This window comes from Zeugodacus cucurbitae, chromosome 2 (genome assembly GCF_028554725.1).
Source record: "Zeugodacus cucurbitae isolate PBARC_wt_2022May chromosome 2, idZeuCucr1.2, whole genome shotgun sequence".
NCBI lineage: Eukaryota > Metazoa > Arthropoda > Insecta > Diptera > Tephritidae > Zeugodacus > Zeugodacus cucurbitae.
Window position 1 is genome coordinate 69925836 of NC_071667.1, and position 23178 is coordinate 69949013.

At 34.5% G+C, this 23178-nt stretch overlaps 2 protein-coding genes across 2 annotated transcripts; one reads left to right on the top strand and one right to left on the bottom strand.

Annotated features, from left to right (window-relative positions):
* Positions 1–326: 326 nt before the first annotated feature.
* Positions 327–5004, top strand: LOC105211910 (uncharacterized). Its single transcript, XM_054236120.1, has 3 exons — positions 327–487; positions 2281–3022; positions 4762–5004. The coding sequence occupies exons 1-3, from the start codon at positions 473–475 to the stop codon at positions 5001–5003; spliced, it is 999 nt and encodes a 332-aa protein (XP_054092095.1). The 5' UTR covers positions 327–472; the 3' UTR covers position 5004.
* A 7899-nt stretch (positions 5005–12903) lies between these two features.
* On the bottom strand, positions 12904–14540 carry LOC105211911 (uncharacterized). Its single transcript, XM_029039991.2, has 2 exons — positions 14380–14540; positions 12904–14289 (listed from the first exon to the last, which is right to left on the bottom strand). The coding sequence occupies exons 1-2, from the start codon at positions 14401–14403 to the stop codon at positions 13126–13128; spliced, it is 1188 nt and encodes a 395-aa protein (XP_028895824.2). The 5' UTR covers positions 14404–14540; the 3' UTR covers positions 12904–13125.
* Between the last annotated feature and the right edge of the window lie 8638 nt (positions 14541–23178).

Below are 23178 nucleotides of genomic sequence, written 5' to 3' on the forward strand. Positions count from 1 at the left end.
AAATGAGCTTTTTCGCGTGCGCTTACACTCAGCGCTTGCCGCCAAGCGTCGTCTGCATTTCTAATTCTTCTTCTTCTTTTTTCACTTCTTCAACGCTGCTGCTGTTTTGCTCTGCGATTTTTGGCGCTTTTCGCGCGCTCAACTCGTTTTAGGTACTTTGCATCGCGCTCTTGAACTGTGCGCTTTGAGCACCATCTCCATCGTCATCTCCCTCTGCAACGACCAACTTAAGTGACGCGCTTCGCCTTTTGGCCAACGTCAGTACTTTGCATAATTTGTTGTTGTTGCTTTGGTGTATTTCGGGTGCTCGAGATGTTGTTGCTGCGTTATTTTTTGGACGGTGATATAAAAGATTGCTGTTCAACTGATTAGCATTTAGTTGATTTGTGCTTGTCAATTGGTCCAGTTCGGTCTTGTAGAAAATTGTGAACGCGTACGATTTAGTTAAAAATTTACTTGTGATTTGGAAAAAATGCGCGCATTTATTGTAAGTTGAAGAAAAATATTGAAAATATTTAAAAAAAGTGATAAACAAAAAACTGGTGGATTCGAGAAATGTGAATAAAATGTTAAAAAATGAAATGATATCTAATGGAATGGTGTTTTTATAATAGTGATATGTCAAAAACCAATACGAAAAGGATATAAAGGACTAAAAAACAATACTACTCAATCACCAATTGAAAGTGAAACTATGAACTTTATTAAAAAAAACTATTACTGAGATCCCCTAGATGTTACGCCAAAGAAAAAATTATTTAACCCGACGATTTCCAAAGAAAATAATTAAAATAATGTTATATAAAATTAAATTTTTAAATTATTTTTTGTTTTACTTTTTTTTTTCTTTAAAAAATGTTTAAACCTATACAAAATTGTTTTTAAACAGTTTTTAAAATTTTTTAACAATATTTATATTTTTTTATAATTTTCTCTTATATAGTTAAATTGTGGAAGTATTCTTTTTAATTGTGTTTTAAGTTTTGTTTCGTCGAAAAAAGACCATTTTTCATGAATTTTTTTTTTAAAAATATTGTTGTAGGTTTATTTTACTTATTATTATATGAAAGTACAACATTTGAAGGATACTTCTAAAAAAGTTGTATCGAAAAAGAGCGAGGAATAACGAATTTATCGTCGATCTCTGCAGGCACCTCCAAAAAAAGTTGTTGTGCGGTGACCAGCCTACAGCATCACTGGATCATCCGAAACCAAAAAATCAAAATACTTTCTTTAGTTTATTAGTTTATCTTTCAATTGACGTCGAGTTTTTTTTTAATTTTTAAATTTTTCAATTTTTGGTACCATTTTCAAGCCAAAATGACGATTTTAGACGAAAAAATCGACCTATTTGTTATTGTAAAATTGTTAGTAATTAAAATTTTTGGAAAACTCGACGCCATTCGAGAGCTATATATATGTAGAATATTTGTTCAAAATTTCAAAACGATCGATGCAGTAGTTTTTTCTGTAGGCTGGTCACCGACTTTAAAAATGACATATTTGGGAAAATCGATTCAAAGTTTTGTACACTCAGCGCAGATAGCTGGAGGTACCGTTATTCAACCTGCTGTAACTTCGTTAGTTTTTCTCCGAATGACCTAAAACTTTAACACAATATTCTTGAGATGTTGATGGTTCAGAAAAAAAAATTTAAAAAAAAAATGAAAAAACAAAAGTTGGCAAACCTTACCCCCCCCCCCCTTAAATTATGGAATCCTAAATTAGTTTTAGTAGCATCTGATATAAACTTTCAGTTAATTTATACGGTTACTTCAATACCCAGTATGAGTTGATATAGAATAGTAGTTTCGTTACTACCTTCGATGTATCAAAAGCTTCATGAAACTACGAATACTTGACTCATTAAAAGTTTGATATGAAACAAGAGCCATTAACATACGGTTAAAAAATAAAGCCAGAACCTGAAGACATCACGAATAGAAAAGACACAAATCTACAAAAATTTGCTAGATCTATTTTTGAAATGATTATAGAACCCTTTATACCAAATCCAAAGAACAAGTAATTTCTAGAGATTTGTACAAGTCCCGAATATAACAAACATCTACTTGGAACAATCGGTTATTCAAAGTTTACGCCAGAACCAAACATATAGAATAATTTCAACAAACAAATTTGTACTCAATATTAAAAGACCTTCAAATCAAATATTTTTCACTAGGTCTTTCAGGAGCAAACCTTCTTATAAAAATCAACCAAATAACATGTTATTACCTAGAATCTAACGAAACACTCTTTCCCTTTCTACCATTTCAGACCCTCTGCCTGCTCGCTTCGGCGTACGCGAAACCTCAGGGCTACAGTTACCAGAATCAGCAAAGCCAACAAAGCAGCTACCAGAACCAACAGAATAGCTTTCAAATCAAATTGCCTGGCATTATCAGCAGCTCTTCAAGCGCACAACAACACAGTTCCGGCGTACCTCAAGCGCCCAGCTTTCTACAACAAGCGCTACAAAATCAAAAATTGACACAATCACTTATTAGCGCACCAGCGCCAGCGCCTGTATCCAACGTTGCCACACCAAACAACTACTACCAGAGCCTACCACAATTCCAATCGAACTTCCAACCCAGTCTTGCTCCCGTTCAACAGCCCGCTTTCGCCGCATACCCACAACAACAATACCAACAAGGTGGCGGTTTCGGACCGGCACCATCTTCGCTAGTCACCAAGGACATTTACGTGCATGTGGCGCCCGAAGAGCAAGAGGAACGTTACCAGCGCCCAGTGTTGCCACCACCGCCACCACGCAAGCACTACCGCATCGTCTTCATTAAGGCGCCAACACCAAAGGTGAACGCCGCCGCTGTACGTGTCAACCAAGCGCCCACCGAGGAGAAGACCATCATCTATGTGCTCACACGTAAACCGGATCCAGTTGACTTGGAGGCGGCCTACCAGGAGGCAGCGCCCAAACAGCCCAGCAAACCGGAAGTCTATTTCATCAAATATCGCACACAAGAGGAAGCGCAACATGCACAGCGCACCATCCAAGGTAGGTCACATTCACGTAGCGAAAAATTAATACAACAACATAGTGTTTCGATTGGCAACAGGTTGTTGCTTTTTTTTGGCTGCGGGCAAAATCGTCGACTACAAAAAAGTTTATTGCTTTCTTGCCTTTTATTTCCTGTTCTGCGACATTTGTTATGCAAATTCGATGGCGAAGAACGTCATCAAAAGTTTAAAAGTTTTGGCAAATCAATACCACTATGATGAATCATTTTCACACCTAATAGCAACAACAACTATCATTTTTTTATTATTTTATGATTGCCTTTGTTGTCTTATTCCGTTTGCTTTGATTTAGTTGCACAAGCGCGGCGCTTAATGGCTCTACTAACGCTCACTAAACCATCACAAGCGTTATGTAAATTTCTTAGTCTTACCAAAAATCGTATGCAAATCTGACGATCGGCATCTCTGATGTACATACCTTTAATACATATGCATTCGTGTGTGGTTGTGTTGTTATTGCCCTAGGTCAAAGGCACTTGTCTCAAACGCTGCCTGAAACAATCGAGCATTGGTTGCTCAAGGTCATTAGAAGTTCTCGTTTTTTTCTAGATTTAAATTTAAAACATTTTTAACCGTATACTAAACGAGGTCAAATTCCACGCATTCTGACTTTTATTGAGCTAATTTAGTATAAAATTTAATAATTAAAAAGTGAAGTGAATTTTATGCGTGGTTAATGAAGATCATGTGATGCTTTCCAAATTAGGAGTTCATTAGCGATAACACTGAATATCTTTTGAATAAATTCGTGATTCATTCAAAAATGGAACCAAATTAGGCACAATTAATTGTTTATAGAGTTTTCAAACAACCATTAATTGATTTATTTAGTTATTCGTTAATTGACTTAATTAACGTTTTGACTAAAGCACGTTTCCAATTAAAAAAATGTAAACCATATTTTTTAATTCTTATGGAAATTTAACAAAGGAAGCATTTCTAAAATGCCGAAAGGCACTAATTGAATGCAAATTAAGTTTATCACAAACTTGAAAAATCATACGCCAAAACAGCTAAAATACTCAAACAGTTGGGCTACCTTTTCTATACTAAATTTTTGCACTACGTATGTACTTGAGGTATTATTGCTGAAAATATTAAGAAATGAAAGTTAGCTATGAAATGGTATAACATAATTTAAAGTACTCCGTTAATTAAGTATTACTTTGACATATATCTGAGAACCAGTTATTTACCGGACTGGAAGTTTGGATTTTGGCCAATGATCTTACAGGAAACTTTTCAAAGGAAGTATAAGATCATTCGACTTTCCACCCATTCCAATATGAGAACGACTCAAGAAACACTTATTTTTGACTTTTCTGTCTGTATTATACATACATATTTCAGAGCAACCTTTCAAGCATTCGATAGAGTACTTCTGGAAACGAGTTAGTATACATTATCCTCGTATATCATAGATTAAGTTGAAAAATAATATAAGATTAATTGTTGAGCTTAACTCTCAATTCTCCCTTATGGATCCGGGTCCATGATTTAACTCTGTAACACTCTCTGTTAGCTCTCAATTAACTTTCGTTAGAAATGATCAGAGTCATAGATTATAATCGGACAAACAAGTGTACTCTTCAAGAAATCATCTCAAAAAACATAACCTAACTTTTTTCGCCACCAAATTTCAGATTTTTCACATAAAAATAAAATTGTGCAATGAAGTCCACATCTTCACTTTTTAATTAATTATTCGTTTTCCAGAGCAATACGATCAATTAGGTGGCACCACACAGGTCTCCGACGAGGGCATCGCACCGGTAACCTCAGTGATAGGCTCGCTGGATCCACGTGGTAACGCCGGCGGCAGCAGCATCAGCAGCAGTTCCAGTGCATCGGGCAGCAGCAGCAGCAGTGCTAGCAGCAGCTCCAGTGCGTCGAGCAGCAGCAGCAGCAGCGGCGGCAGCAGTTTAGGCCAATATTTGCCCCCGATTGCACGACTTTAAATTTAGTTAATTAAAATTTTTTAGCGAGATTAAATTAATCGACTGAAAGCGATTCAACGGCATACAACAAAAGAAAAACAGAGACTCAAAGAAAACTAGACACGCACACGCACAAACAAACACCAAGAAACGAACACACAAACAAGAATAAACAATATTACACACACATACTCACACAAGTTTCAAGCGCTCGTTCAATTTTAACGCTCGATTATACGCGCTTGAAGCGCTGCATCTAAGCGTAGCAAATCAGAGTCCCTTTTTTGTTATTTTTGTTTAAATTTTTGCCTCTTTCGGTTAAAATCTGTTAATTAATTTTGTTATTATTGTTAACTTTTCATATTCGTGTTATTGTGATGCTTTTAAATGCTTTGCGCACAATGCATCCTTTGTTGTTGTCTATTTTGTTAATTGATATTTTCGTAAAAATATTTTTTTGTTGATTTATTTATTTAGTTTTTTTGTTGTTTTATTATTATATTTGTTTGTTATTTACGGTTAATTTAATTTGTATCACATATGAGTATATTTTATATAAATGAAATGATCGTCCCTCTGCTGCTGCCGCAGCCGGCCATCTGCCGCTAGTCGATCGTCAAGGCTCCGCATGCCAAATGCCAACTAAATTATAAATACACATATCCATATATACAGATGTATGTATGTAGTTGTAAGCTGTTATGCAATACATATGCATTTTTCTACTTTTTCTACTATTTTTTTGTAAATATGTATGTAAAATAGAAAAGCCGGCGCCGCCGTCACGCAGCGCTCCATTGTGCATAAATAAAATTCCAATTTTTATATTAAATACAATACAAAAGTCAAACCGGTTTTTTTATTTGTTTGCCACCAAATTTGATATGCCATAATTTATGGTCGAACACCAAATTTCGACACGGAGAAATTAGCATTGTGTTGGGTAAGCGCGTCGTTCGGAGAGTAAATGTCGAAATGTCAAAATTTTGAAATCTTCATCAGTGTAAAAAATAACAATAACAACAGCGCAACAATATAAAAATAGCAACAGGTTGGTTGTGTGTAAAATTAGTTGATAAGAAAAGAAAAAAAGAAAAAAAGAAATTGGATGAATGGCGAGCGCGCCGCTAACTGACCTGTCTTAAGTCGATGCCGCCGAAACGAATGAAGGAGCGAGTATGCGAGTATGTGTTAGCACAACGAATGTTATTGAAATTTTAATGCGTGTGTAATTTTAATTGAATTTTCTTTTAATTAATTTTTGGAAATAAAAAGATTTTTTATCATAAAAAGCAATTAAAAGAAAATTATTAAAGTGATAATAGTTCACTAAAGTGTCAATAAAATCAATACATAAATTATATATTAGTAATAAAATTTTACGACAAAAAAATCATTATAAGACTTTAATAGCTTTGGCATGGACAACTTTTCAGATCTTCCTCCGGAAAGCATTCAAAAAGTGCCAAAGGTGGGGACTCAAATGATGATATGATCAGATGAATACGAAAATTTTGTTCGTCTAAATGTTGTTTGTAACTCGTGAAACTGGCACCGGATTGTGATGGTCGATGTATGACCTTAACCATGTTTCGACAGTAGTTTTACATGAAGATCACTTCAAGACAAAGTTTTGGTACCGCCAACTTTAAGAAGTATTTGAAAAAAAAAACTATGAACTTTAACAATTTGAATACAATTTAATGTAGGATTCCCACTAACTCTTAACTCAAATGTATTTAAAATATATCCGCATTGGTCCTCTTGTTCCAGTATCACAAATACTAGAATCACCCTTTTAGTTGATTTAAAACATCGGTCGATCATTCGGCAAACTCATTTCCTTTCCTAAAAATTCGATTGGCAAATATTTCCCTTCCGCCTTTTTGTCTTTTGAATTCCGCGGATATGTAGAAAGCGCTACAGAGCTCGTATCTGGCAATACTATACAAAGGTCTTGACATAATCTACAAAACGACGCTATGCATGATTAATTTGGATATTGCGTTCAACAGTTTACACAGGCATGTAAACATGGCGATCACTAACGCCAAAATTCGCACTTCGTTAAAGGCAAATCCGCTAGAGAAACGTTCCGTGAGATTAATGGTGTTTTGTGGGATGGTACTCTATCACTTCGAACTGTGGACGAATGGTTTCGACGATGCAGAGCGGGTGAAAACGACACCATGGATAAGCCAGCCGGCAGAAGACCTGTGAGACGAATACCGATGAAATCATGGAAAACATCGAGTTAGACCGGCATGTGGCATCTCGTGACATCGCCCAGGAGATGGGAGTTGGTCACCAAACCATTTTAAACCATCTGCAGAAGGCTGGACACACAAAAAAGCTTGATGTTTGGGTGCTGCATGATTTGACGCAAAAAACCTTCTGGACCGAACCAACGCCTGCGATATGCTGCTGAAACGGAACGAACTCGACCCATTTTTGAAGCGGATGGTGACTTGCGACGACAACGCCGGGATTGACGGCCAGGAAGGTTTTGCTGTGTGTTTGGTGGGATTTGGTGGGAAGGGAATCATCCACTATGACCTGCTCCCATATGGCCAGACGATTAATTCTACCATCTACTGAGAACAACTGGACCGCTTGAAGCAAGCGATCGATCAGAAGCATCCAGAATTGGTCAACAGGAAGGGTGTAGTGTTCCACCAGGACAACGCTACGTGAGCTCGGATGGGAGGTTTTTTAGCGCCAAGTGATTACCACCTATTCCTGTCCATGGTGAACGCCCTTGGTGGTGTATAGTTGAACTCAAACTCCTGATACATAAGGTATCCCATGAATAAATCTGTTTTGCAGTACAACAATCAAAGACTGCTTTCTCTTGTCCAATCTTTTAGAGGTCAATCTATGGGTCATCTACCTTATATTTATACGGTATTGCTCCGGTTTTAATCATGATATTACCGACCGCATGAGTTACTTTATATAAGTTAGATAAATCTAACAGCAAACAATGGAACAATGGTTCGTCATTTGGCAATTGAAACACCAGACCACCTAATTAGCGTCTCATTAAAAACAAAGCTTTCAAATATCACTTGTTTGGAAATAAAACTAAAATCAAGTTATTAGCCAAAGTGGTTGAAAACAAACCGATTACGGTAATGTGATTTACCCCATAACTCTTGTATTTGTGCATCATTATCTTCAAAAGGCATATTTTAGTTCAAGATTTGGTTACTTCAGTTAATTTTGGGGCTTTGTTTTAAAACTAATTTTCAACACCAAAAAGAAGACTCAACTCGCCGATTGAACTTTTGCATAGGCAAAGCGAACACACATAGTAATTTCGTGTGGAATGTTCGGCTGTTGTGTCGTATACACTCTTCGCTCTTCGTCAGTGAAATTTGCATTGTGGTCGCGACAAGTCGCCGCTAAGTCCATACAATGGGTCAATGTCACACATGAATGGCTTAAGAGCGCTATAAGGAAGTTGGCGTCAATATATGCATACGAGTGTGTGTGCACGATGTGGCTGGCGAGCGCCTAAAACCGACTGTCAGTAGCTGTCACTGTTGGCTGTGAATAATCCGAGCGTAACTGAGGAATATAAAAATGACACCGAAAATACACGCCATACATAATACCCCTTCAATATTTCCATAAAGTTAAAAATTTGTTACGCGTAAGAAAAAAAGCAAAGGCGATGACGTGTGGTAAAAAATAGTAAGGAGGTGTTTTGGTTCATAATATTTATGTATGTAAATATGCAGCAGCAGGTTCATGTGTTTGCATGCCAGTTGAAGATACTTGGCGATCTGAAGTTGTGTATTTTGCTGCAAAATAAATTGACTTGAAAGTGTTATCTCACCAGTTAGGAGTACTCAAATATAAGTAATGGCGTATTTAGTTTTTCATTTACTTAATTATTGGCTGTTTTTCGAGGAAGACGTTTTTTGGTAAACAAGTCCTAACAATCTCTTGATTGGGTAATACTCATTAGGTAATATTAATGGGAGATTTCATTTCTAACTTTTCTTCCTAAAATTACAGACGGTATACTGATGATGAAGGTGCTCTCGAAAATGAAAAGAATATGGTTAGGCGAGTCTAGAGCCCTTAAAAAGGCCTAGTTTTCACAAATCATTTTAAGAAAATGGAGTATGGAATCGAACTTCTTTCTTTCAGTCTTTTATATTGACATTTTCATACAAAATGACGGCTACTGGGCCAATCCGTGGAATCTTAAGCAAGGAGTTTTAAGCAAAAAAAATGATTTTAATACCTATAACCTATTTTCAGATAAAAAAATTTTACCGAAAAAAGTAACGGTATTTCATGTTCCTAGTGCTATAGCATAGTTAGATAGAAGATGGGCACATAGTATTGTGATCCGACGACGAACTCAAAGACCGAAAGTGGTGGCAAACACATACTCAAATACTGGATTATAGAAATAAAAACCATAATCCAATAGAATCAAAGCCATAATCGGTTAATCGGTCTCTAGCTCGAGAAATACATATTGAACTCGCTGTCCGGGACTATAAAATTTAGTAAATAAATAAATTTTAAGGTCAATTAAAACGGCAGATTTTTTCTATTTTTATTATAAAATTAGCTATTTTTGAAAGATCGAAATAAAAAACTGCTATAAGCCATAATCAACATCCTAGTAATCCATAATTGAAAACTCCACCTTGTTTGAAAATAATAACCGTTGTTTAGAAACACATAACCTACATTTTTTGACACAATCCCCAACAGTTGTATTCACCTAACGGCACTTGTTTAAACCCAACTTCCTTATTTCATATATGTCAAACACATTAACATCTCCCACATCTAAACACATCATTTGACTACTCACTTCACTCTATAACACAAATATATTTATGGTAAATATGAATATTTATTGAAATTGTGGGTTTTAAACATTCCAAATTTTACGATGCCTCTGTAACATTTACGCTACAAATTTTTGGTGTAATATTGCGAAAGTACGCAAAAGGGAGTAGCCCAAAAACAATGCGTTAAACTTACGTATCAATACAAGTTGGACGTAATCACGCAGAAAACACCGGTATCGCTGTTGGCGAATGAGGTGCTTAGACGCAACGTAAGCTAAGCCGCTCAGCGGCTAAAAGGCGCAACGCTCGTTAAAAGAAATGAGTAACTGCCAATGCATGAAACCGAAGTTAAATAAATTTTGAACTAAAAGCAACTAACGGCGTCATAAAAAATGCATCAATACTCCGCTGAACAAAAGTGGCAAAAATAACAACACAAATAACAATACAACAACGCTGCTTACGCCAATCGATTATTTTGACTGACTATATTATTTTCAGATTTTGTATAATATTTAAATTCGTATATTTTCTTTTACAATAGATACTAATGGGGTTTCAAATATCTTTTGACAATAGTTTAGTACTACATAACTGTTGTTTTGACACAACTAATGTCCTCTAACTATTAATCAATCAATCTTGCTTTTGTCTGTCGGCTTTGGCTGTGATTGTTGGAAGATTCTGAGCCACACAAAAAACGTGTTAATTTTTTATTTTTATTTTACTTTTTTTATTTTTTTTATGTATCTTCTTTGATTTATTAGCATATGCTAGTTATATTTAAAAAATATTATACATATATATATTGACACATTTGGAACTATATTCTAACCGGAAATGGATTTTTTACCTTTGCTTCATGTTTACAAATTAACCAATGGGCTAGCTTTGTGAAAAATTCATATCACCAGCGATCCACCACTTTTTTCACAATTATGTTCTCTCTTGAAAAGAATTTTCAAAGTGAAGGCTACTTCAGAGTTTTCACACTAAATTCAATACATAGATAATATGGATACCTCATTAAAGTGGTATAACTTATGCATGCAGTGTTAACCGTACTCTATTTGTTTTACGATAGTTGTTTGTTCGATACGTCAATCTGTAAGTTTTACTTTACTTTTAGTCAATAATTAACCTATTTATTAAATTTATTTTATTATTTTTTAATATTATTTTTCATTATCTTAAACACAGACACAGGACATGCATGGCTTGATATAATTCACGTAGGGTATAATAAATCATTGGTCTTAAGAAATATGCTTTAATGGTATCCATAGTTCAAAGACATTAAAATTTCCACTTTTATGAATACTGTACCTAAATCTAATACCTTCCAATCAAATTGATTTCAACTTTTACGTAACTCCTTAGTAAATAGCTCTAGATACATAGAACCATGTTCAATCTAACTATCTGATCGCATTAAAATTTTTTTAGGACGTTAAGAACTTTTATAATCAACTTTTCTGTTGTTTTTATAATCTGTAATAAGGTCCACCACGTCTACACCTTACCATAAAGGAATTAGTTTTATTAATTATATGAATAGAAGTCCAGATCTTTGCCAATTTGAGACTGTAAAATTTAAAATTTTTCTCGAATAATAAAATAAAATAACATAATATTCAATATCAATAGATATTTCAGTATTATTTTATATGCACACTAGTGGCCACAAACTAAATTTCAGACGAAACGCCTAAAAGTATGCTTCGAAATTATGCAAAAGTATTAATTCAAGCTTACGTACTTCCGTTACCTAGCTTAAGCTTTGTCTATGAAAGAGCTTAAGTTGCGTGGCTTTATTTTATTTGTCAAAACTTTAAAATATGACCTTTATTGCCATTTAAAGGCCGTTTTCCGATCATCTCGAAAACGTGGGGTCAAAGCGGATGACAAAGTATTGATTATTAATTACATTAATGTTAAATGGGAGTAACCAATGGATTATGGGTAATTAAATTGGTAACATTAAAATCTATTAGACTAGTGATTGCTAGATTACCATATGTTTCCCAGCAATAATTCTCTGTTTTCAAGTAAATAGTACTTGTTAAGTGCTCGTGAAAGTAATCATCGAAACAAATAAATCTTTTGAATATTCTGTGTTCTGTTAATCCTATACAGGTCTATATACTTTCCTGGATGTTTTAAATGCTGAGGCTTTCTTTAAATAAATTCTTGCTACTTTTTATGTGTTGTTCATGGCCCAAACATATTGAAAACATCAGACTTTTATTCTTTTAAAAAATGTGTATGATGTGTTTTCGTATTTCGTTTTTTTCAGTAAATATATGTCCAAAATCTTCACGAAATTATGCAATATTTTCTCACTAAAAAAAATTAATAAAAAATATACTTTTGGAACAATAGAACTTCAACTGTTCCGATTTCTTTCGGAAAATAAAGTATTTAGTTATATAACATGGAAGTGGTCTCTTATAGTTAGGTCCTAAATAATACATTTAAGGGAGTAGAACCTTTAGTTTTTATAGTTTAAAGCAGAAGTTTGTTAATACTTTGTTACAAATATGAAATCGGTTAGATTAGAAAGCAAATAGGTGCGCCCGCGATCGCAAAATATTTCTCTTAGACAGCTGTGACCTCTTGTCTTTTGTGATACCAGAGTCTATTAAATCTTTCTTAAGTCTTCTAATATCAAGTGGCCAATTCGCAAGGTTTGTCGAAATTATGCCTGCCAAGATGTTCCAAACTTAGTCTGGCGAACATTGGAGAAAAAAGTAATAAGATAATTCCACCTCTCATTTGGCAACTTGCGACCTGCAGGAACTTTAGTCTTACCGCATGTGTGCCTTTTGGACAGTGGCCACTCAGCTGTCCTATGATTACTCGCTGGGGGCGAGATGTATTTATTTCATATTATGGAACATTTTAGGATATACTATGTGAATAGAAAAATCTGCTGTGATGTAAAGGAGAACTATACCCCGATCTTCTATGGTATGTTTCAATAAATTTGATTTAAATTTTTCCAACTCATAATAAATAGTTGTAAAATTTAGCTAATACTTCATTCTTCATTTTGAAAATCGAAACAACTGAATTATAAATTCAAAAACATATTTTGGTTTATTTCGTTCAATAAATTAATATAAACTATTTGTGTGTAAATGGCATATGAATGACACGATTTGTGGTGCTCGCATGATTCAGAAGATTCAGAAGAAAATTATAAAAAGGAATCCAGTGTAGATTGTATAGATTGAAAAGAGAATGCATGAACAAGTCAGAGAATATGGGAATGCCTTAAAAGCTAATAACTAAATTAATTTGTAAAATTCTCGCGTACCACTTTACTTCTTCTTGATGATTGGCAAGTATTTGTTGGTGGGCACGTCATAGTTGACAGCCGATTGGAAGTTCTGCTGCACGAACGACGAATGTTGCTGGGCAATACCAATATTGCTTGGGCCACCCAAGTTCAAAGAACCGCCGGAGACGGAAGTGAGTGGAGCAATGCCTTCGTCGGAAATGTGAGTAGAACCGCCAAGAGCATCGTATTGAGCTTGGATTTCCTGTTGGGCGCGTTGAGCCTCCTCCTGAGTCTTGTATTTGATGAAGTACACCTCGGGTTTGTGTGTCTTCTGTTGACCTTGAGCCTGTTGCAATTGCTGTTGCACTTCGGTCAAGTCGGGTTTCTTCGACAACACATAGATGACGGTCTTCTCTTCGTTAGCATTCTGGGCATGTTTCAATGCAGCGCTGGCCAATTTGAGATTATGTGTTGGTGCCTTGATGAAAACGATGCGATAATTCTTGCGAACTGGACCATTTTCCAATGGTCCGCCGAGCAAAGTCTCTTCCTGATCTTCAGGTGCGGAGTGAATGTAAATATCCTTGGTGATGATGGCAGTTTGTTGGCGTGGTTGTTGGAATGATTGGAAGTTTTGTTGGAAACCGCCTTGACCGCCTGAAGGGAAGCTGAATGCACCACCGCCCAATTGTTGTTGTGCAGCACCGCCGAATTGCTGTTGTCCAGCACCACCGAATTGCTGTTGAGCAGCACCACCGAATTGTTGTTGTGCAGCACCGCCAAATTGTTGCTGTGCACCACCGAATTGCACTACTTGTTGTTGTTGCACAAACTGTTGCTGATGGCCCTGGGAGATTGAGGATACTGCACCGTTCTGCTGTGGGGGCAAGTAGGCTTGTTGTGGTGGCGCTTGTGGCACTGGCAATGGGATCTCTTGTGGTGGTGATGGCAATGGGATCTGTGGTGATGGGTTGAATGATTGCAATGGTGGTGATTGTACCGGCGAGTAGAGTGCGCTTGGTTGTTGTGGTGGTGGTGGTGCGGAAATGGGACCGGGAAGTGGTGCAGCGGAACCGGATTGTGATACTGAATGATGATGATGGTGGTGATGTTGATGGCTTGCTGGTGGCGCTGCTGGTGCGATTTGTGGTTGTTGATACTTATAGCCTGGTTGTGCGCTAACCACGGCCAGTACGGTGATAAACTATATGATGGAAAATTGAAAATATGTTAATATTGGAATTTATGTGAAAGAATTGTTCTTAAGTTAATCCTGTGTTATCATCAAACCTACCAATGCAACACTGATTGTCTTCATGTTGTTTAATTTTTTGTTATTTTTTGCGCTGTGATCTTCCTCACTTTCTCTGACAAGTTCAAATGCTTGACTGATGCCTAACCCTGAACCAGTTAACACTTTTATAGCCGATGAACAAAACGGTAATCGAAATCTTTCTCAGCAAACTGAATCAATTCGCATTCGAAATTAATTCACCAATTTGTAGCTAGTTCACATCCGTTATTGTTACCACGCCCGTGTGACCTTTACATGTATCAACGAAAATCGTCACATAACCACGATTAGCACATCGCGGAATCGACCAGTCGACCGGTTCCCTATTCCGCTTTAAAATGCATCCCACTTAGCATAAGGTCGTTCGCTGGCAACACTTTAATCGATTATCTAACAATCCAAGTCAGCGCCACCACAAGCACTCCGTCCGCATAAAGAGCGCGCTTCAATGGACCGCAGACGCGCCTGCGCACTCTGCAACTGTAAAATTGTAAACCTTTATCTTCCGTTTCGTACGAGTTTCGTTTATTTTCAGCACCGAATTATGAAATTTGTTAATTTTGTGTCGCCCATCATAGTTAATTTAATGCAAAATTATTATTATTATTTTATAGTTTTCGTAACATCTGTTTAATAAAAACACAAAGCGAAAGAAACAATAAGTCCAAAAACGCCACAACACAGTTGGTTGGCATTCGAACAATTCTAATTTGCATATTGCCATTCATTTCTTTTCACTTTTCCTGTTTGGCGTGGAATTATTGTAGCAGACGGTGCTGCGGCGCCGCGTTGTTCCCGCAACAAACGCTTAGAAATGCTTTGCTTGGCCATTAGCCATATTTACAGCCATTAAATATGGCCCTCATGAATATACAAAAGTAAAGTTAAGCGATTGCGTGAAACAACTGCGCAGCATCGCTTGCTACGCTCTTTCGCTCTCTCATTTCGATACTCTCAAGCAAGTTATACAACATTTAAAGTTTAGCAACATGTTGCTGGCAACATTTTGGATAGCGATATTGCATGTTGTAGTTGGAGACCATAAGAACATCATTAGGGAACATCCAATAATAGTTTAAATTTATATAAATTTTAGTTAAGACAATGAATCTAAATATAATTGATATATACAGTGAACCAATGAGAGAAATGTTTTGACTTTGAAGTTACTTATCTCTTAAACTTATTAAGATATTGACATACATCCAAAAGTGAGATAAAGTGGGTTTTATTGGTTATTTGAATGTAAAAAACTCATTAAAAAAAAATATATATATTCTCCAAAAAATTAAAATAACTCGGATTTCGGAAGCCAAAAGAAAAAACTTGTACAGTTTGCATTGATGAAGATTACTAAGTTGTTTAATAAAAATTAGAGCTTTGTATGGGCACCTTTGGCATATTTTAACTCTTGCAGTCTTCCAGCAATAGAATGCAATAAATTTTGTGTAAGTTTGAGAGGTCCATATCTCCTAAATAGCAGTCTTAACCTCATTTTTACTATTAACTTTGGGCTTTAGTAGCTTTATCTCCATATAGGTCTATATTTTGTGTGATTGAGGACTAAACTCTGTGGACGATGCGGCAGCACCTTTTTCATGTTGTACAATAGCTATTCCGTAACGAATAAAGCGAAATGCCTCTGGTCGTTATCCAGAACGAGGCAGTAATCACCATTTCTGTTAAGTTTATGTGCCCAAATATTTTTTTTTTTATATTTTAAAGTAGTCCATTCTTTTCACTATTCCTTCGATTAAGAAAAGATTATTGACGCCATTAGCGAACATCTTTTAAAGTTCTAATACTACTGCAGCTGCTTGAACCAAGATACTGTGCCAATATGCGGTCCATGAGCGTGTTCTTCTAGAATATATGACCAAAGTAACTCCACCTTTTGAAGTTTATTGGTGGAGAAGAAGATTAAATGACAATTGAGCGTACATCAGTTCTATATAGCAATTCGATTTTCAGTTCCCGAAAGTTGAATTTAAATAATAAGTTAAAGTAGTAGTTTATCCGTTTTAGTCGATCTTCGTGGATAATATTTCCGTATTAGATTTTTTTGAACATAAATTCAGCTTATTTGAGTATTCCGATTAAAAAGTATTTTAAGTCAAATTTTGATAGCCTCGATTCAATTATTATTATTTATTTTATTTTTAGTCATATTTAAACTACCCCACTGTACAGCATGTATTTTTATGTGGTCGTTTTGCAGCCACACCTTACAAGGCATTTGAATTCATTCAAAAAATATTGATTTTGGTGTATATAATCTATCTGAGCCTATCAAACATGAATATCAACTCAAATAGGCTATATTTTGTACAAAAAAATATTAACAATAAAAGTGAACTATTTTATTAAAAGAATAGTGGGCGGCAACATTTCCTATGAACTAGATTCAACACTAAAATAAAGTAAAAAATAAATATAAATCTCACATTGACATTGCATTTGACATGGTTTTATTTTAAAGCAAGTTAAAGCTACATATTGATTGCATAATAAAAAAACCATTAAACAATAGTTTTTAGGTTAAGTGCCAAACATAATGCATTATTTGAAGACCTTAAGTCTTGAAATTAACATAAAAATGTATTTAACGCAATAGTGCTTAATTACTTTATTGATTTATGGATTTTTAATATTTAAATTTTTATATTTCATAATACTGTGATAATCAAATAGTATCAAAAGCCTCAATTCATGATTAATAAGCCTAATATTATGAACTTCAACAGAAGGCGTTCAAAATACTAACTACTATAATATTAATAATATATGCACACTTGAATCCATAATTAAATCTATAAAAGAAAATAATTAATTAATTAACAAAATAAATTGTTTAACATTATAATTGCTCTGTTGAAACGTAAACACCAAATGACGGATGCTCAAATTCAATCAAACAAATAATCCAACATTTTAACATCCAGAGAAAACCCAATGCTTATAAATGCTCACTGGTATTACTCAATAATTTCAAATCAAAATAAGCTACAACAACTGCGCACCACATTTGCATACTAACAAGACATCTGGAGATTTGTCAAAAACTTATGATTTTTTAATTTATTTTATTGCACGCTTTTGTACATTAATACTACAATAGTGAACATATTTTTACAACTTCATCCCCAGATGGGCTATTGAATGCAGATTTCCAATCGATACAGGGTGGGCAAATATTGGTTTTTATTTTTTCTCTTATTTTTTTAATTTCTCAAAATAGTCTAAGAAAAAATTTAATCTTTAGAAACTATTTTTAACCCTTAAATAACAATCCCATAGCTCGCTTCCCTATTAATCTTGAAGATCTTTCGTACGTATTGAGATGATTTTTAATGTTTTTTACTTGAATCACATTAAAAATTCTACTGACTGAGTTAATACAGTATCACACGAAAGTCTGCATATAACCTAAAATACGAATAACTGTTATCGAAAATTTGAAAAGTTCTGTTATCGATTTTTCTCTAAATTTATATATTTTTGGGAATTTTTCATATTCGGTCGCAATTCGCTAAAAAGACATTGTGAACGTAATTATTTTTGAAGACCCATTCTCGGTTTCAAAAAATCGATTTTTTTTTATTTACTTCGAACCTATAACTATTCAAGAATGTTCCTTTAACATTTCAAGCGAAAATTTCAAAAACTCTTGAATATATTGCTGATTTATAATGGAAGCGTCAGGCGACGGCGAGACCACCTGAAAACTTTAAACGCGTTTTTCTCGAAACAGTGTTTTTACGACTGGCGCATGAGGTTACTCGAAACCTATTAATCCAATCGGTTCCAAGTTTTAATATGTTATTCTATACATATATAGCTATGGTATGAACTGGGAGAAATCAAATCGGTTAAGATCTATTTTACTTTTCAACTTGATTTGTGGCTGCCAAAGCTGCAAAAGCGATTTTCAAAAAAAATATTTCAAAGGTTCGCCATTATGTTAATTTTTGTGCATGTACTCTTTCTAATTTTTGGTTTTAGATGTTCCAGTGAGCGGAAATAATATGTGCCGCCGAAAAGAAGGGCTTTTGTTTGATCACAACAACAACAACAAAAAAATTATGTACAATTTTTTTCTTATTTTTTAAGTCTTCAAAGAAATGTATACAAAGTTACAACCCTAAAAAATAATTTATGTTCATTTACCAGCCCATTGAAAATCGTCAAAATTTGAAATCGAGAATGGGGGCTCCCTTTAAAATTTGAGAATAAATTTTAGCATAAAATCTTTTTAGAACACACTCTGAGCATAAATTAGAAATAAAATTGTCGGAGGCTTTTATCGAGTTCGAATTTCAGAGGCCAATAAAAAGAGTTTCTATCGTTTAATTTATCGGTTAATCACGTAGGTACTTATGATCATAATTTGAAACATGAAAACAAAAATAATAGGTTTCAAGATTAAGATTTTTCGGTATTAAATGCATTTCTGTTGTTATAATATAATAAAAAGTTTGGTAAGGTACAAAAATTATACTTTCATAAAATTCTTTCTTATTTCTTTAATGTAAACATAATATTTTATGAGAATTAATTAAAAAAGAATTAAGTTCAGTTTCTATACATCAATTTTATTTTTGTGGTTTAAGGGGCTATATCAGTGTAACACATGAAGAATTAGGCGATTTACTCAGTTTAGATCGGTCAATGTATCGTTGAGTTATGATGTCAGCAATTTTGAGAAATGTAGTTTCGAGAAAAACGCGTTTTAAGTTTCGACTATAGTTGCTTGCACCTGCGGGCGGTCGCTCTTTAGAACGATAACATTCAAAAAATATTCAAGATACGATCTTACCGCTTTCCCAGAATATTTTTGAAAGTATTAACTATCAAATAAAAAAATCGATTTTTTTTTTAAATGTCACACTGGTATAGCCCCTTAAAAATATATATTCTCATATATAAACGATTTTTCGAGAAGTTGTTTTAACTAAAAAATATCTAAAATTATTTTTTACTATAATCAAGTGTTCACATAAAGGTTAAGAGAGTTTTCCAACTCCACTGCCCACCACTGTCAACTTAGTCATCATACATGAACCGTACTCACTGCGCCCTATTAACTTTGACATCGTATTATACAACAACTACGCATACAACAACTATCGATTGGCTTTAGTGTCACTTCAGTGATCAACAATAAGTTCATAAATATTTAATTTGAATTTGAATCACAATATGAACAACAAGTGACCAACAAGTGGCCAACAAAGAGTCGTTTATTGGCCTACAAAACAATAGCGAAAGGTAAATAAAACAAAGAGTTAAGAGATTATTAAAAATAGTTTTCAAGCGGATTTATACGTGATTTCATGCAAATGCATGCGCGATGGCTTGCGAGATACACACAAATCGTTATCATAATTTCGAGTGCTGTCGACGCAAATTGCATATAGCAGATATTTATCTATTCATTTCAAATCACCATTTTATTATACTCAACTGCCTTGTTATCAATAATGTTGTTGTTGTTTTGTATTGATCGACCGTTGAGTAGGTGAAATTTTTATTACTTGATTTTTTTATTGTTTATAAATATTTAACATAAAATGACAAGCGATTTGCTGCGGTTTGACAATTTGCAGAAACCTCAGGCATTCATACAATACAGACTCATAGTTACCAGCATTGTTGAAAACCATCAAAAGTGTTTGGAAATGCTAATGAAATGACGACAAAAGCACAGAATGCGGGAGCATTGCACAGCAGGGTTGAACCTTTAAATTATGAATTTTATTGTCTGTTTGGCGCCATTTGACAGCTGTGCACAACACTAATGACAACTGACAGTTATCGTTTGCGGGCATTTCAGGGCTAATCACGATTATGTCATACGGAAAGAAACTGGTTCGTCGTCGACCGGTGGCGAGAGGAGTGCGGTAAGCGAATGTCTCCGCTTATAACTAGGACAGACGAAAATTATTGCATTTTGTAATAGAAAAATAGAAAGAAAAAATTATCGAAATTAAAAAAATAAAATAAATGTAAATAAAAGTGAAATTGTGAAAATAATTTAATGTATTCGCAATGACGAAATACAGGATGTCTGCCAAACATATGTATATACATAATGAAAAAAATATATATACACACATATATTTTGTATCTGTTTACCTTTCCATTCACTTACCAGCCTCCATCCATTCTCAAGACCCTGAAAAATTATTAATTCATCGAAATGACAACCTAATTTAATTCGCTTTGCATTAACAGCTGTAAATATGTATATTTCGAAGCAGTCAGCTACCACGTTACGATATATTTAAAAACCGCTTAATCGAATTTCACTGCTACTTAATTATGTTTAGACCATTTTAAGCGCATTCGATTGAGTGCAAACGCATTATGTATGAATTCATCAAAAAAGTTCATAAATTGTGTTGCCCATTCTTCGAAGAAATACACAATTCAACGCTTTGGGCTTATGCAAATGTGTTGTTAGCCAGATGTAATGTGAATTCGTCTGTAAGCAACCGAAGACAGAGGCGTCCGAAATAGTTTCTACTTCATTACAATGCTCATGCTGCGACTAACTGACAACTACTGGAGTCGGACTGCAATCACGTATACTTTCCACATAACAGCGTTTTCAACTTCATCAGATTATACTTTACATTTAAGTAATCGAAAAATCGAAACAAAACTTACCTCATAGCGGTTATTCAAAAAGGTCTATGTAGGTTTATACCTTCTGGGGTACCCAAATGTTGGATTAAAAATTCCTACTAACTTTATACTGAAAATCTCGCTAATTTTTAGAGTTTTTCTAAAAGAAAATATTTTTTATTGGTCCAGAAACTACCTCCATAACATCTTTATTCCCAATACTTGACTTAAAATCAAAAATATCGATATCTATGGAATGAGTTTTGTATCAAAAAGTAATGAAATTAATTCATTTAAATAAATATTGGTTTAATTAAGATATTATAATGGAGCTAATACACCCCACTAACTACAGAATAGGTTAACAAAATAATAGCGTTTATGGTAATCGATTCATAAAATCCTCAAAAACAGCTTTATCAAATCAAATTAAATAAAAATATTTTGTATACGATTTTAAATTGACCGGAAATTAAACTATTTCAAATTGTCTAATGAAGACATTGTCTTCATATTATTTAACTTATAATAAAGTTACTCTTTTAAAAGTCTAAATATATACACATTCTTTGCAAAGCAGGTCAATTGCTTTGTACCCCACTGCGAACGCCACTGTTAACAATAGCCAATAAAGTCCAATAAAAGCTGTTATACAAAACGACCAAACAGGCGGTATTAAATTAACATAAAATATAATCGAATATGAATAAAATCGACAGAGTAAATCATTTCCACACACTAAGCTAGGTAAACACAACAGACAGTGGTCAAAAGTGGTATTCATCGGCGACAAAAAATATTGATTACATTCATTTGGAAGAAGTGCTCCAAAACTCAAAATCTGCTTGAAATTACATTATGATTCTATGACTCTAATTATTTTCACGAATAAACGTATTAATACTTTAGTTCCAATTATAAATACTAAATTGGACTTTACTTATATTAGCCCTATATGTTTATATAAATTTATAACCGATTTCAGCAGAGTCCACAAACCGCATCAGATTCTTTATTTCACATATTGTCAACAATTTGGTATCTGCTCTTCATATAGAGCATGAAAGTATCTCCAATGAAACGGTATATGAATGCTTTCATAGAGGGTCCGTCATTATTAATATGTATATCGAAATCCAATCAATATTTTTTGGGTCGTTCCATTTTGATCGGGTATTTCTTGTCTTAATCGATAGAACCATATATGTAGTATTTAAAAAGCTTGCTATATCGGGGTTCGTATTGTTTTTGAGATCACCCTTCTTTGTATTTGGTCGGGTATCTCTAATTAAAGGCGATACTTTTCCTTCGACCATAATTAATATAAAATTGAAAATTATCTCGGATTGAAAATTCGGATTTTCGCTTACATTTCGCTGCGGTATCAGTTCTGTGTATTTAAAGAAGTGGAATCTCCATATATTAAGTTTTATCCAGTCTTTTGCTATTACACTTTTCTCAACTCTCGGTATTACATTTCCTTTGAACGTAGTGTAGCAATTCAGATATCGGATAATATAAATTTTTATATTGATTGAACCACTGTATGCATCCACAGCTGTTACCGAAAGTGTTGCTGCTAATATATATCCACTCAGCAGGGGTCGCACGTCGTCTGCTTTAAAAAACATGCTGAAATACATACATATTTACAAAATTATAACATATTATGCATAGGGTTAAGTGGAGCTGGAGCTGGAGCTACGGTTGGTTGGTTGGTTTCACGTCAACGCCCGCTTTTACTCCTCTGCTAATGCGTTACAAATTGCTAGGCGCCGAATTCGGATTAGCAACTAGCTACTTCTGCAGCTTTCAGCTAATGCCCCGATTGGGTTGGAGTTGAAGATTTTGCTAAATTATATGTCTCCACTTTTGGTCATAAAATTTCTTTTGCCCTCAAAAGCGCAGATGTGCAAATGGAGTTGTTTGTATACTACGCATATGGGAATGTCAGTGTGTGTGTGGGCACAAATAAAACCCCAAACAATTATATGAAATGAAAATTTATGCATTTTGACGTTGGCCATTACTGGCTTATTGATCACTCGGAGGTCGTTTAAACTTTGTTTTTGTAGTTAGTGTGCTGCCATTTTTGGGTTTTTATTTTTTATTATTTTGTTTTCAGTTTTTTATGATATTTGAAGTGAATGTCTCTGGATGAATATCGCTTCG